Source organism: Neopsephotus bourkii, unplaced genomic scaffold (assembly GCF_033783945.1).
Source record: "Neopsephotus bourkii isolate Nb327-2 ecotype Australia unplaced genomic scaffold, CSIRO-AGI_Nbou_v1 NB_1189, whole genome shotgun sequence".
Classification (NCBI taxonomy): domain Eukaryota; kingdom Metazoa; phylum Chordata; class Aves; order Psittaciformes; family Psittacidae; genus Neopsephotus; species Neopsephotus bourkii.
The window spans coordinates 5140258-5156517 of NW_026901674.1; the positions used below are offsets into that span (position 1 = coordinate 5140258).

General features: G+C 42.4%; 1 protein-coding gene across 1 annotated transcript; it reads right to left on the reverse strand.

The window, feature by feature from the left end:
* Positions 1 to 1091: 1091 nt before the first annotated feature.
* Positions 1092 to 11860, reverse strand: LOC133218112 (pancreatic triacylglycerol lipase-like). The gene is made up of 12 exons (XM_061364246.1): positions 11719 to 11860; positions 10791 to 10945; positions 10173 to 10295; positions 8265 to 8399; positions 7533 to 7641; positions 6328 to 6447; positions 5968 to 6087; positions 4419 to 4537; positions 3649 to 3778; positions 3354 to 3465; positions 1990 to 2157; positions 1092 to 1209 (listed from the first exon to the last, which is right to left on the reverse strand). The coding sequence occupies exons 1-12, from the start codon at positions 11765 to 11767 to the stop codon at positions 1146 to 1148; spliced, it is 1404 nt and encodes a 467-aa protein (XP_061220230.1). The 5' UTR covers positions 11768 to 11860; the 3' UTR covers positions 1092 to 1145.
* Between the last annotated feature and the right edge of the window lie 4400 nt (positions 11861 to 16260).

Sequence of the window (16260 nt, forward strand, 5' to 3'; positions counted from 1 at the left end):
TCCCTCCCATCACCCTGCCTTAGCTGGCAGAATGCACTGAGTTGATAAAACTGCTTTGTCTTCTGTGCTAGAAGAGTAGGCTCCACCACGGATGCACAGGTTTCAATCTTCACCCTGCAAGGGGAATCTGAAGGTTGATGTCCTTTAGGAGAAGACATTCTGGGGATGAAATGTCACACAGAGAGGCAGAAAGAGCAGACTGCCCCATTCTGGGGGACTCAAGAGAGACTGCTGAAAAGGTCCTGAGGAGCTGAAGGTCTCCAGGCCTCAGTAGTTTTATGGGGTTTTGGGGTTCCCCATTCTCACTGACCCCATTAGCCCACTTCTCCAACAGCAGGTTGAGGGAGCCAAGGTAGAATTATGTGGGGATGGAGATGAATTTGTGCTATCCACGCTTCAGCTGAATGTGTTTTTCAATGAGCAGGGAAATAGCAGCTCCCTCATTGCATTTACCTGTTTTGACCACATCCTCTGGCAGTTTTGTTGAAGACTGAGGGCCAGCACATGGGCTTTCAGGGCACTCTGGTGATTATTCTGCTTACAAGCATTTTAGGGAAACTTCACTAACATATGAATTTTTCCATGCAGCTTTCTCAAATCGGTTCTGTCCAGATCGTATGGTACAGGCTTTGTTCAGCAGTAACACACCAAATCACACCACCATCATGTTCACTTCCCATCTCTCACAGGTAATCAAAATCAATTTTGTCCTCATTTGTCACCACTTGCTCTCCTATCTCTGCTTCATCTTTGTCTTATGCCAATTCTGGGCTTAGCCTTCAGTTTGATTAGGAGAATCGGCTTCCTTAATCCTATCCTAGTCACAAGCAGGTCTGCTTCCTCTTGGTACTACCCAGGAGGTACTATCTGGATACTTGCCACCTTTCCTCCTCCTGAAATTAGTTTGAAATTGAACTTGGCTGAAATCAGGGGAATTCTTCAACAGGTTTTAGCTCATTCACTCCGAAAACTGTTTCAAAACTCCCTCTATAGAGAGGTATCCACAGACCTCACCCCCACCACCCAAAGCAGCAAAACACCCCAGCAGACACCACCAGGATTATGAGTTCAATGACTGCAGGAACCAGAGCTTTATACATGCTAGCTTTTATTGGTATCAAGGCTTGAGGTATTCATATGTGCTTTTAGCAAGCAGTAAGAGTCAGCAGAACATCCTCTCTCACCGTCTCGTAACCACAGAAACGGTATCTGAAAAAGTACAATATAAGCACCATGAGTTGTTGAAATTATACAAATTGATTTGGTTTTAAGATGAGACAACCTGATTTGTCATTTGACACAACAGAACACAACATACTTTGAGCTCTAAGTTTGAACTATTACTGCTAGGGAAAGCATTGATGGACTGCATTTGATCTGGTTCACTTCCTGCCTTCCTTTAGTTTTACAGTTTCTTTTTCTTGCAGGTTCTGTGCTACCATCATTGTGTAGAAGTTCACAACTACTTATGAGAAGGCCATGGGCCAGTGGAAGGATGAGTGCCTGCCTGCAGGAATATGCTTCATCAGCAACATGCTTTGGTGAATGGGAACTACAGCTGGCCTTAGGATCTGTGCTTAAAGGTGATGCTACTGGGCTGTAATCATTTAGCTTTGCTTGAAAATGTTTCCATCTCCCATGTTGTCTTCCACGTGATGGCATTTTAACTGTGTATATGGGTTTCTGTGATCTGAACATCCCAGCCTATTCCGCAAAGTCTAGAAAAATCAGTCTTGTTCATTGGAAGGGTGGGTTTGTTACCATGGTCCTCTTTAATCAGTCATGATCGTAGGGGCCACCAATAACAATGAAAAACATCTGCTGCTCCAGCCAGCTGTGAATCAGACATGCTAACACAAGCTCACACACAAATAACCAGTCCTCCTGGTCAGTAGGGGCTTGGATAGAACGATGCCGATAACCTTGCATGTAATTTTGTCGCCTATCTTCCCAAGTAACTCTCAAGATTTTCACAATGGATATACTTACTCTTTTCCGTCTTCTCCAGACTGTACTACAACAGTTGCAGGTCCTATTCTGGGAAGAGTTGGGTTTATCACATTGTTATTCCAGAGGAATTTAACCTTTGTAACTGTTCCAAGTTTAACTTCAGCATCAATGTAGCCTGTGTAAGTGTTGTCTGGTTTGAGGGTTCCCCTGTGAAAATGAACGTTTTACGGATGTGAGGCATGTTAGGATTTAATACTAATCACCACTCCTGTCAACTGAGTGGCTGTGATAGCAAGGGAGGAGAGAGTTAGTAGAAAAACAATATTTAGCTTATAACATGGTATCAAAATTATTTCCATTTCTCCAACGTAATTGATCCCAAATCAGTGTTTATCAGAATCAGCAAAGGCCTGAGATGCTACAGTAACACCTCCCAGGGAAGACTCAGTTGCAGGGTGATCCCTCTGAAGAAGATAGAGCTTGCTAGAGAGTGCCAGAATGTGTTCAATACTGGCAGAGTTGTTTCACGTGGTTGGATCTTACATGGAAGCCTACAAACTGGGATCAGCTCCTAGCAAATACCTGAAGATGTGAAGTCCTTCTTAGAGAGGTGGAAGTGACATAACTGTCACTGAAGAAAACCAAAAGCATAAAGCCCAAAGCCCACATCTGCATGCCTTCTCCCCAGTTTTCACCATTTCAGATATTTCAGTTGAAACAAACAAGGAAACTACAAATAAACAAGAGCACATGAGGCAAGCAAGCAGCTGGGGTAATGGCTGGACTGGATGATCTTAAGGTCTTTTCCAACCTGGCTGATTCTATAATTTAGTGTAAGCAGGTGAAGTTATGAGTAACAGAAAGTGGATATTTATATAGCAATTCATGGGGCAACGTTAGCAGCTGTGGTGGCAACGTTTTAGAAGTCTGTGAAAGGCTTCTAAAGGCCTTCTTTCCTGTTAGGGTGGTGAGGCACTGGAATGGGTTGCCCAGGGAGGTTGTGAATGCTCCATCTCTGGCAGTGTTCAAGGCCAGGTTGGACAAAGCCTTGGGTGATACGGTTCAGTGTGAGGTGTCCCTGCCCATGGCAGGGGGGCTGGAACTGGATGATCTTAAGGTCCTTTCCAACCCTAACTATTCTATGATTCTATGAAAGGCAGAAAGATCACAAGTCTGCTAGCATAGGTCCATCAAGACCTTGGTGGGACAGCAAACAAGTGATGCTGGATTCTGAGAGTTCAAGATCCTGCCTTCTAACCTTTTCCCTTCAAATAACCCGAGTGAACTGCCTCTGCATTTACACCAGTTTCAAATTTGATCTCTAAAGTAAGACCAATATAAACAGAAATCTGAATTAAATGTTTTAGAAGATAAGTTTCTTTTCTCTCCATTTTTTGACTTACTTGACAATCTGGTGCTGTCTTGTGTTCCCACCGCTTCCGTACAGGGCAATGTTTACATATCCTGTCACACGACTCTTGCCAGAGAGGGTCACAGTTACTTTGTACCTCCAAACTGCATACAAGAAATACAGTAAGTTAGATTGTACCCAGGGAGAGGCAGTCTCTAGAATATCAAGTATTGGCATGAACAGCTATTGCCCTGCTGTAAGGTCCGATCATCTGTTAACTGTAAAACAGGGCAACAAAAAGGATTGTTTGCAAGCAGTAGGTAGCAGTGGAAGCAATGGAAACTCACGAGGAAAGTCCTTGGCTTCTCCAGTGTTCAGGTAAAGTTTCACAAAGTCACTGTTAATTTTCCCTTTGAACCTATCTGCATAGTGACCCATATTTGGGCATCCCTCTGCTGGGCATGGGAAGCAGCGTCCCTAGCAAAAACAAATACAGCCATTAATAAACGTATCAATCCAGCCAAGGACGTCTTTTTGACATACCCACTTAGGTGGCTCTGTATCACAGTAACATTTTTTTCCCTTACAGATCTCTTTGTTTCTCTTACAGAAAGTCGGGGCTGTTCAGCCTGGAGAAGGCTGCATGGAGACCTCATAGCAGCCTTCCAGTATCTGAAGGGGGCCTATAGGGATGCTGGTGATGGACTCTTCATTAGGGAGTGTAGGGATAGGACAAGGGGTAATGGGTTCAAACTTAAACAGGGGAAGTTTAGACTGGATATAAGGAGGAAATTCTTTCCTGTTAGAGTGGTGAGGCACTGGAATGGGTTGCCCAGGGAGGTTGTGAATGCTCCATCCCTGGCAGTGTTCAAGGCCAGGTTAGACGAGGCCTTGGGTGACATGGTTTAGTGTGAGGTGTCCCTGCCCATGGCAGGGTGGTTGGAACTTGATGATCTTAACGTCCTTTCCAACCCTAACTATTCTATTCTATGTTTCTATGATTCTGAGATCTACTCTGGGTGTAAGCTAGCATAAGTAAACTGGATTTCAGGTGTCTAAATAAGAAAGACCCACTGTTTTTGACACAGTCCACCCTGAGGCTTTCAGAGGTACTTACGGATTTAAAAACATCATATGAAGCACAGGAATAGCCCAGAAATCCATCGGGGTAGATAATACTGTCAGAGTAATACTTGTAACTCCTCAGGTGATTGCAAGCCATGAAGTTCCGACTTCCTGCACAAAGATGTTTCCAGGTTAAATCTTTCACTCTGTTACCATTTCAGGAAAGATACTGGCACAGCAATAGCGTGTCATTGGGATGCATCATTCCTCCTCAAAAGCATCTTCATGATTCTTATTAATATCAAGCATAATATTAGAAGGTTACTTCTGCAACGAACTGATGCTCTAAGGAATGCCACTGACTCAACAGGTATAATGTGCAGATTTGAAATGCTTTGTGGAGACTGACCATGCAGCTCAGCTTAGCCCCTGCCCTCTCCTCACCCTCCCAAACACTTATTGAAGCAATCTGGCCAAGGTGCACAGTAGAAATGAGAAAGGCATGAAGCAGGTCTTTTGTAGGCAACAGTGGGATTACCATAAGAAAGGGAAAGCAAATGAAAAGCATTTAAGAGGGAAGTTCCTAGGGCAGTGCTGATTTGCTGAAGCTGAGGCTTTCAAAATAAAATTATTATTATTCGGGGGGTGTTTAAGAAAGCGAGAATCTTAAGATGAAAATAATGAATACATTGTTTTCCTTTGTGTTGTCATTGTTTGCCTGACTTTTGGTTAAAAAGAAGATCATATACAACACGCTTCTTTGTGCTTTAACTCCCCATTATTGATAACAAGTTTACTGCATAACAAAAAAGAAAGCAAAAAAATGTAATGCCTCCAACTGCACTGAATAAAATCTGGAGGAAAAGGCTGGTTACCACAAATGAGTTAGTGGATTCCCAGAGTTTCAGGTGTTTGCAGCAATGTAAGAAAAAGCTTGGATAAAATTGTGTAAAATCTCTATAGCAGAACTCTTGTTTTGTTAGTTTTGTTGGTTCTTTTTAATGTTCTGTGCAGTTTAACTTTCTAAAGACACTTCAACATTTTCTAATACTTAGAGCTGTTATCAGAACCATGTATACCAACAAAGAACTCTAGTTGAGCAGCTACATGCAATCTTGTTTTGGTGGAATATAAACAGATTCGATGACATTGCTTTAATGCAACTCAGATTGTAAAGGTAATAAAAAGCTAATTAATTGCTCTATCTCAGAAGGGTTGCAGCTGAAGATAGCCCATCAGGAGGGACTGTGAGCATCATTGTCCTACTCCACCCAGTACTGCTGCTGAGCAACTGCATAGAAACAAAGTGTATTGTTATAGACCCTTCAAAACTCTTGGCATGGTGTCAGTAACCTGTTTCTGGTGTTGGATTTCAGAGGAGGTAGATTTTCCAGAGGCAAACCCCTTTGTCTTGTTTCATTTTTAATGAGCTCTGGAAAATAATGCGGTTTAAGCATCTGAACAGTTTCACTGCCCTCTGCAGCTGCCATTGCTGCTGGGCACACCAAAAGCTAATGCAACACACCTGAATTAAGGAAAGTTAGGTGCTTACATTGTGAGGGGTGATCTATCCCTGAGTTTGTAATGTAATCGACACTTACCTTCCCAGATGCCATCGAGATCTATGATCTGTGACACAGGGTTCTTTCCACATCCGGGCATTTCCACTCCTCCGTTTGGATAGAAGTCAAGATGTCCAATAGCTGGGCTCATGCCAAAACCTGGAGCATTTACAGTATGGGTAAGCATATTTTCAGTCAATACTGTTTCGTACCCATAGCTGAAGTTTGTTGGTGCTTGGTATTTTAGGATGTGAGGTGTTAGTGATCAGTATGGTGTATTTGTTCTGTGTCTGTGGCACAGCACAAGTGAGTCTTGATGAATTATTAGGATAGTGAAGTGCCACATGGCATAACTAATGATTATAAATAATAATGATTACAGTATTGTTCAATACCCACCTAAGTAGGGGATTGTGGGAGCTGTATCTGTGTGGATAACATCAACAAACTCAGCATCAGTTTTATCCAGTCTGACTTCAATGGGAGTCCCTTGGAAGTAAGGCTGAGCAGGGTCCAGTCCTGAAAAGAAAAAACTTATTATGTACAGATAAAGAGATAGAAGTGCATTGTCCTATATAACGCTATGCTTGTATATAATGAGTCATCACATATATAGCGATCTGTGGTTCCTTATATTTAAGTAGTATAGTATATGGAAGACAGTGTTTTCTGCTCTCTCTTATCAAGTGGCTTTTCTCCCAAGAAGCAGAAATGATTACTTGTGTGAGGCCTATTAAATTTTAGTGATTTACACCAATGTTGAATTCCAGTATTGGAAAGAACAAGGATTGCTTTGACCACAAGTTTAGCTCATAATACCTCTTAAGGTATTTTCTCTGGGAGAGTAGTGGAGGTTTTACAATACTTGAAATGGCATCTCTGCTTTGTGAGGTTGCTGGAACACCTTATTTATAAATGAACTCATAATGCAATAAATATACCTATCTCTGTATCAACTATTAAGAAAACAAATGAAACTTCAGATATTTTGCTTGGGGGGGGAGAGTAATTCCTAATAATGTACGCTACTAGGTGAAAATGTATGTAGACGTAGCAAAGCAAGGTGAGAATGGGTGATGTATCAGGACAGGTAAGGTTAGCCTACTGCTTCTGAAACTTCAGGTTTAATCCATCCTTTTCTGGAAAATGATATTTGTTAGCAGTACAAAGCGAACTGCTCACTGTTGTACTGCTTATAACATGCATTGGAGGGACCTGCAAGCAGTGGGTGTTGTGTATCAGCTGTGCTGCTATATAAGAGGCCAAATCAAGCTCTGTAGAGGTTGCCACAAGTGTTATTGCGTGTCAGTAATACATCTGATGCACTGCGGGAGCCTTCTGGCTCTGTTAGCTGTAGGGAGTCTTTCCTTTCCTGTGTAAATATATGCAAGCAAAATAACTGTGGCACTGACTGCTTTCCAACCCTTACCAGAGAACCACTGCTCAGTGTACAGTGAAAAGAGGCTAAGTTCTACAACACCCAAATTGCCCTTTACTAAACTACAGCCCGCAATGAGATACGATAAGAAGAGAGAATGAGCAGCAACATCTTATTTAAGCAGTGGTGTCTTTAGTAGGAGTTGTGACTTAAGTCACTGACTTACCAGTAATTCTTCCAATTCCTGGACGCCTCTTGCCAGCTTCGCCTGCCACATGTGCTCCAAGGCTGTGACCAATAATGTGAACATTGGCTGGAGAGTATCCGTATGTGTCCTGAGAAAATAGAATATAAAAGATTACTAGCTCTGCTTTCATCAGCAACAGGGAGGAGTAAAAAGGTGCTGAAAAAGTACTTTCAATTTGACTATATATTTGGGAGCTATATGATTTCAGCATCTGTCAGTTTTGGTACAATACCTCACTTTTTCAAAACCACTTATTCAGGTGCTGCTCTCATTTGGAGGCTGATAAAACTTTAGAGAACTCTGTTAGCAAAGGCCTAAGAGGCTCTGTGCTCGTTTTAAATTCTAGACCCATTAATAACAACAGGAAGGTCATCTGGCTTGGAAGGCTCAGCCAATCAGGCACTCACATGGCAGTTCAAGCACCATGTGAAATATGGGTCAGAGCACTTCTCGACCTGGCATACTGTCTACTGAAGCAAATTATAGTTCTTTTATGGGATGTGTGTGTTGAGAGCACCTTAAATAAAAGAACCCTGCTGTTGCTACATCGCTCTCTAACTTTACAAAGAGTGGTTTTAGCACAACTCTGAAAATGATCGCCATGTAGCAGAACATATTCCTTGCTGGTTATGTTCAGATTCATGAAAGTTTCTGAATCATATCTCTTTCCAGTCAGCATTATCTATAGCTTTATAACCAGAAGTTTCTTACCATGAGGGTGTTCACAAAGTAAGCTATTTCAGCGCCCACAACACGGACATTGTTTGATGCCTGGGTGTACTGACATCTTGAGCCTTTCTTCCAGTCAATGCAGATGCAGTTCACATCTTCCACACTGAGTATCCGCTGTTTTGTAAAACAGAAGTAGAAAACAAAGCTCCCCACAGTAAATACAGTCTAGGTTTGATTCGTGTTGCTTGTAACATCTCCACTCATAAATGTCCCATGAATTTGTATGAGAATGTTTTAAGAACCAATACCTTAGCTTATGTATGTGGTCACGCCTGCTCAGAGGTGTATGTGTGCTCAGACCATACTGAAAGAGGGTGGTATGCTGTAGTAATGACCACACCATTGTTTCAAATACCCGTAGCAGTATTTGTTGCAGAAGGGAAAACAATATCAATACAATACTGACCCTTTCAATTTTTAATGTTAATCAAACTTTACATTAACACTAAAAATGAGAAATGAGCTCTACTCATGTCCTGACACACTGAAGTGATTTAAAAGTAATTTAATTGGAACTTATGTTTTTATGATAAAATAGCTATTTTTCCGATACAATTTTGTAAGAAAAAGTGCTTTTTTTTTGTAAAAGGGTGCAGAAATTGCTGGTGTCACTAAATATTCATTTCAGATTCATGGCTCTATTTGGGGATATATATGCACAGGCAGATACTTTATTGTCTGCCACAGAATCTGAAGCTTTGCTTTTCTCTTCTGAGCTGGATAGTTTGGCTAAATGTATTCTGCTTTAGCAGCTTTGGTATATTCATTCTTTGCTTTATGGTCAGACATTATAAAGCATCCAAAACAGTTTACAAGTGGCAAAGAACAAAAAAGGAAATAGAAGTGTATATGGCTGTGTTAGAAGTGGTAAAAATAAAAGTGCAGATAGGATTATTGCTTAATGGCAAGGAAAGTAAATAACAGATGTCCATACGAGGCTGATGTATTCACAATCCCATTTGCTCTGCTCTTTTCTTAGAAGATTTACAGACCATGTTTTTAATAAAGTTGGAGTATTGTGATAAAACACAGGCCACCGTAATAGAGAGAGAATGGGAAGATTTATCCTGTGCCTCTTACTACATCCTCATGAAAATTCATCATATAGAATTAAGGGATTAGCTGAAGCAAAATGTGAGCTGTCTGCTTGATTGTGAGGTTCTGAAAAAAATCTGGTTTAAGAGTGGGAAATAGGAGAATAAGAAATGAAAAAAACACCACTCTGCTTCTGATACTTTGAAAAAGTAAACTAACAAATCCAACAATCACACCTCGATGTTCACAAAGGGCTAATCAACAGAGATTCTCTTTTTCAATGACAAACTCTCAGATTTATTTTCTTTGCCCCTGTGTCAAAGAGAAGCAGATAACAGGGATGCAATAAATGTGAAATACATTTCAGTGGGCTTTCACATTGTTTCTCAGAGTGTTCTTATAAATCAAATAGGAATATAGAATTTAAACAAAGCTGTAGTTGTGTGAATAGTTAGTTGAAAAGTCTGATCTGAAAACTGTCATGTATGTCAACTGGTGTTTTGCTCTATGATGTAGGACTAGTACCTTTCATTAGCTGAAGCTGCAATTGAAAGCATGTTTACAGGATTTGAGAAGAACACCAGAAAACAGCTTGTTGAGACGACCAGAGGAAGTGCAGCTTGGTATGGAGACAGGACTAAGAAATAACTTGGGGAATCAGCAGAAATCAATGAAGCAGAGAGCTTCTTCTCAAGATGAGGATATATGTATTCTAGATGCAAATGATTTGAAAATGTGTCTTCTTCTGCTGCCCTTAGCATTAGCAGTACCGTGAGACAAATTGATTTGAAATAGAAAAAACAGATAGGAATGTTTTTATAAATGGAAACTAAGGCACTTTTTGGTACCTACCTTGCACATGTCTGACAGCCAGTTTTCTTCTCCCTTGTCTATGAAACCATGGACGATGAACCTGGTTAACCTGCTTGTTTTAAAGTTGGAGTAGCTAATGGAGGAATCAACTGCAGAGATCTCCTGTTGTAGATATTAAATGAACAAACAATTACATCTGCTTCCTGTAAATAGTTTATGAAAATTGCAAAGACCTGGACTATGCTGTATATGTATGCTGTTATGCAATGTTAAACTCATTTGTAAGCGTTCACATGAGTATGGCTTAAGGTCTGTATTTCTATTCAAAGCAAGTTTTGACACGTATCTTAGAGCAGCCAAGACTTTACTTTGAATGTGTCGTCTTTTGACCTGTGGAAAAGAATTACCCAATCATTAAGACATGCACGGTTTCTCACCACTTCCCAGTGGCCATACAGAAAACATGGGCTATGCTGCTCTGTGGGGGCTGGAGGATCATGAGAGTTCTGCTCCAGAGGCCCTGCTATGGAGCTGAAAAAGGCTGTCTCTTGAATAAAATGAAGGTTTCCAACACTTCCCAGGAGCACAGCTGGGCTCGGTGTTTATTTACTCTTTTTGCGTGTGATTTATTCATGTTTAAACTGCAGTAGTTCTTACTTGATAGCTATCAGGATTTTCTCTTGTGTAGAGGAGGAAGCGAGCATCTATCCTTTCTGGACTCCAGGGTAACTTATGGATTGGTCTTTCTGTAGTTCCAGACCATGGCATACTGTCTGAGAAACATCCCAGCCTATCATAGCAGACTTCTGAACCTGTAGCACACAGATCAGATCCATAAGAGATGACTGAGCAAAGAAGTGGAGCCGGTTAGTTATAATTCATATCATCTCTTCTCTGGACATCTCTCAGTTACTTGAACATCCTATGGTGTACAGAGAGCAAAGATCAGTAGTTGCACTCTCTCAGATCTTCAACACCTAGAGTTTATCCCAAGGAAAGAAGCCAGCCTATTGCTCATCAACAAAGTATTCAGTTCAGTTCCTCCATCAGTATCCTATACCGTACTTTAGGTATCTTTCCCCAGCTGTTGTTTTGTTTAAGACAGAGACAGCTGATGAGTTTCTCTTATTAAAAAGCCAAAATACTGCAAATAATCAGCAATATATTGAGACTGTGCTCAATGGCTGACTGCACGCTACATGGGAAGTTTTATACTATACAAGCTGGTGGCTTCTGCTGAATATGACGCTATACCACCATTAGCCTTCCTCCACCCAGTGTCCCCAACTTTTTCTCCATTTTTGTCACTAAAGAGGAGGACAAAACCCAACTTCCTAGCCTTGTTAGAGCAATAGCCTTGCTCTGAGATAGAAAACACCAGCATTTTTTGCATACTCCTAGGGTGATATTTCCAGTGTGGAGAAAAGGAAATACAACACTCACACGCTCATCTTGCCATTCTTGAACAGGAAAGTGACCCATGTAACATCAGTTGGCAAGTTTTAAGGCACCGTAGCGTAGAATGACATCTCACAAAATACAGCAGCATAGAAAGGCTATAGAAATAATAACCCTGTATACTTACCTTCTGCTGCGCTGAGCAGGCATAGTGCAAGGATCCAAATCCCAAGCATCTAGAACAGTAGAAGAAGAAGCAGGTAGTATCCGCTAACTCCCTTGATTAGGTAGTGCACTTAGCTCTCTGTTGCTGAATTTTCTCAAGGGTTCTGTGCCTGTCTTCTTTGCAGCATATAGCTATAATCACCAAGTATGAACATTATGTTTGCTTGCTCTGCTAGGGATTTTGAGGCTTCTAAATCTATTAAAGCATAGCTTAAATCTAGTGTGACTTTTGTCCAATGAAGCTATGCTTCCCATCGAAAATATAGTAGTTGTGTTAAAACTAGCCTAAGGATGCCTATGTGAGCTGCCGTCTCCTTTATGCTGCTGTGCCTTGGGAAGCCGTATACCTGACAAGGTAAAAGAACCCCCCCAAACCCTGAAGTACTTACGATGCCTCTTGGAAACTCCATGCACTGGTGTGTGCTTCATGCACTCTGCGTTTTGTAGTCTGCTTTATCCTTGGAAATGTTTCCAGAAAGATAGGAATATTTGTTGCAGATTAAAGTTTATTGATAACTGGTAAACAACTCTCATGGTTGTTTTCTCTGTAAAATTCCAAAATCCATGGGCATAGATTGCTTGAGTTGGTGTGCTGGAGCCCAGAACAGGATTGGAGCTGCAGAGATAGGGCAGTTCCCAGGCAGCAACACCTCAGGAGTGGGACACCAAAGAGAATGAGGTGGATCTTTGTCTCATTGCATTTAGGGTCTTGTTTTGGCTGGGAAGGCTTTTGGTTTCAGTGTTGTGTGCTTGAGATGTAAGGGGTCTACTGGGGAATTTAAAAGGGAACATCATTGTCTCTGAGTTCCATCCCTTGCCCTGCATCAAGTGACTTTGTATGTGGAATGCCCCTGTGCTTCTCGGTCTTTTACTCCCATTTCTCCACTCAATTTGGCAAAGCTTTATCCCTTTAAGAAAACTACTTAGTGGAACTGGCAGTCTCTCCATAGGGAAAGAGCCAGACCCTCCTCTGGTGTCCCTTTCATTCCCTTCTTGAAATAAATAGGTGTAGAAGAATGATTGTCTAACCCTTTGGATCCTTTCTATACTAACCCAAGTTCTGAGAAAGCCTTTCTCTTTGTGATTAACTGAGAGTATGCATGCTGGAAATACATAAAATAACATGCAAAATTACTCCAGACACTGTGACATGGCCACTTTGTATAGGGATGCTACAGAGCTCAGTACAGTGTTTTGCTAGAGACCTCAACTAAAGGGTGAAAATGGGCTATGCAAAGGAGCAGGACTAGACCTGGGAACCCCTCGCTCCTGTTCATCTCTATGAGAAGGCTGAAAGTGAACTCAGGAAGAAATGAAACCTTGGCTAACTCTTCCCCTAGAAAACTCTGTCACCTTGTCTCCGAGTTTTGGTTGTGGTCCCATGCCTTGGGGGCGCTGATGTTCCCTAGTCTGCCTCTGGGAATGGCCAAATGGATACCAGCTGTGTGTCTAGTGATCTGTTATCCATGCAAGTGGGTTTTATTTCTTAAGTAGTATTAAAGAGTTTTTTTTCCATTAAAAGTCACCTTTGATACAAATTTGGAGCTCAGGGCTCCCATCCTTAATTGAAGTAGCATTTTAGTTTGTAGATATGTCTGTATCAGTGATAACAGTGAATCGTTACATGCCCTAGTGTGCTGATAAGTTTTGACTCTTGTTCAAAATGAGGGAGGAAACTGATTTTCCCTCTTAAATGAAGAGCTGGTGGAAAAGATGTGAGTTAGGATTTTACCGTAGTTAGTTGACTACTCTTGTTCATCAGCAATAACAGAGGGCAAACTGAGCAGCTAGGCAGTTCCTTAGGCCATGGTCAGATGGGTTTCAGCTGCTTGCTTCTCCTTTGGGAAGAAGGATAGGGCTTGGATGCATGTCCCTCAGTACAACATAGGCTGCTCTCTGGAGGAGCCATTCTGGTCCTTGTTGTAGTCTGGAATAGGAAGCAGGCAGAGGAGAGGACTGGATTTCTGGTGCTGCAGGATGCCCTGGCTCTGTCCTGGGACATGGTGCAGTGCTTCGTGGCATTGTTCATGCTTCCTTTGCCACCTGTCAAGTCCCCAGGGAACTTTCTGTACTGCAGATTTCTCTTGGCTGAACTTCAGACATGTGTTTAATTACCCTTTGAATTCCATAGACTTGGATAGTCAAGGATACAACACTCATGTTTCTTTTCTTAAAAAAAATGTTCCACTTGTAAATCTATACTCATTGTAAATACCAAATCACAGAATGGTTGAGACTCGAAGGGACCACTTGGGGTCTTCTGGTCCAGCCTCTCTGCTCGCACGCAGTCACTAAGAGCACACTGCCCAAAACTGTCTCTGTGGAAGGAGACTCCACATCTTCTCTGGGCAACTTATTCCAATGCTCAGCCACCCACACAGTAAAGAAGTTCTTCCTCATGTTCAGGTGGAATTTTCCGTGTTTTCCTTTATGCCTGTTGCCTCCTGTCCTCTTGCCTGGCACCACTGGGAAGAGTCTGGCCCCATTTTCTTGACACCCTCCCTTCAGGTACTTATACACATTGACCAGATCCCCACTGAACCTTCTCTTCTGTAGGCTGAAAAGGACCATCCCCTTCAGCTTCTCCTCATATAAGAGATGCTCTAGACAATCATTCTAGTAGCCTTTTGCTGGACTTGCTTCTGGAGCTCAGGGTCTCCTTGTAGAGAACTGGACACAGTACTCCCAAGTGATGCCTCACCAGGGCTGAATAAAGAGGGAGGATCCTCTCTTGTCCTCCTGGCAATGCTCTTCCCAAGGCAACCCAGGACGCCATTGGCCTTCTTGGCCAAATGGGCACACTGCTGGTGGCTCATAGACAACTTGTCCACTAGGACTCCCAGGTCTGGGTCCGCAGAGCAACTTTCCAGCAGGTCACCCCCTGGCCTGCACTGGTGCATGGGACTGTTCCTCCCAAGGTGCAGGACCGTGCACTTGCCTTTGACTTTCATCTCTGCCCATCTCTCCAGCCTGTGTAAATCCTTCTGCATGACAGCACAGCACTCCTGGGTCTCAGCCACTCCACTTAGTTTTATATCATCAGCAGACTAACTGAGGAGGCTCATCCCTTCATCCAAGTCATTGATGAACAAGTGAAACAATACTGGGACTGGTGTTGACTCTCAGAGGACACTGCCAGTTACAGTTCTCCAACTAGACTGTGTGCTGCTGATCACAACTGTCTGAGACCTTCCGTTCAGCCAGTTCTCAGTCCACCTCTGTCCACTCGTCCAGCCCACACTTCCTGAGTTTGCCTATGACAGTGTCACGGGAGCAGTCAAAAGCCTTGCTGAAGTCCAGGTAGATGTTCTTAATGCTGTATTTCTACTCCTATTTCTTAGAAGTTTATCTGCAGAAGTGCTTGTACTTCACTTATCAAACATGGGGAAACAGGGGTTAATGATTTAACAACTCTTTCTTCTTATTCATTAACTTACAGTTTTGGTTTTATACTTTGAAAAGTGTCCCCTGCTTTGGTCTCTTCAAGCTCCAGGTGACTCACTCATGCCAACTTTTGCAGTAGTGCTCGTTTGAATGAGAAATAGTCAATCCCAGGTTCTGCAAAGCCTGGAGTTACTCAAAGTCACTTTCTCTCCAGACTGTCAGTGGTCAGAGCAAAGGTATGTGTTAGAAATTAAACAGTAGCCAGGTGCTGTGATCAAGCTTCTGATGTGGGGAACGCTGGAGGTTTGCCTTCATCTGTTGCTTCTGTGAAGGTGCTGTGTACAAAGGGCTGCTCTGAAGTACCCTGGTCTTGTTCTGTTTCTGCCCTGTCCCAGAGTGCTTTTGGAGGGCAGTGCTCTTGAGTGGGGCTGGAAAGTTTTGCACGATGGCATAGACTGTGGAAAGGAGGCATTTGGGACCATTCCCAGCCACAGGGAAGTGCTGAGGTCATGTACTGCCTTGAGAGCATTTGATAGACAGAGAACCTGGCAAATTATCCGTGTGGTGGGAAATAGCTCTTACTTTGAGGCAGTGGTAGAGCAAGGCTGCACAATGTTATAAGTAGATGTTAGCATGTGATCTCCAGTTTCTTGCATGGTTACAAGCACAATAAATGGTCAAACATGAAAGACATTGACAAGTGTGTTTGCAAAGGACTGAAAAACACAAAGGAAGCCACAGACAGTTTGGGCTTTGCTTTAATAGCCTTGTGTATCAACATCCCCATGCACAGGACTGATGGTTTGCTCAGCTGCTGTGTACAGAGCCAGTTGTAATCTAGCAAGGTGTAAGTAACTGGGGAACTCCATATGTCACAGTTCCATGGCCACAAAAAGTCGACCTGGGAAGGAAAAAACACTTGAATCAATATTTATGTATGTGTTTTCCCCCAAAGACAAATGCAAGGCTGTCAGCTGTCACCTTGAGGGCTGTTAGCTCAATCCATAATCCCACTTAAACCTTCCTAAGTGCCTGCTGTACAGAACAGTAGCATCTGCATATGAACAGGAACAAGGTGAATTTCCTTCTTTTGAGGACCAGCTGTAAAACTTGTGTTGTA

What these genes read in the sequence shown, in the direction of transcription:
- LOC133218112 (XM_061364246.1), bottom strand. Translation starts at nt 11,767, where the DNA reads ATGCTTGGGATTTGGATCCTTGCACTATGCCTGCTCAGCGCAGCAGAA. An exon ending in AGGAATTGGAAGAATTACTG is followed by an intron (nt 6,448 to 7,532) that starts GTAAGTCAGTGA and finishes TTTTCTTTTCAG; the next exon opens with GACTGGACCCTGCTCAGCCT. An exon ending in TCTCGATGGCATCTGGGAAG is followed by an intron (nt 4,538 to 5,967) that starts GTAAGTGTCGAT and finishes ATCTTTGTGCAG; the next exon opens with GAAGTCGGAACTTCATGGCT.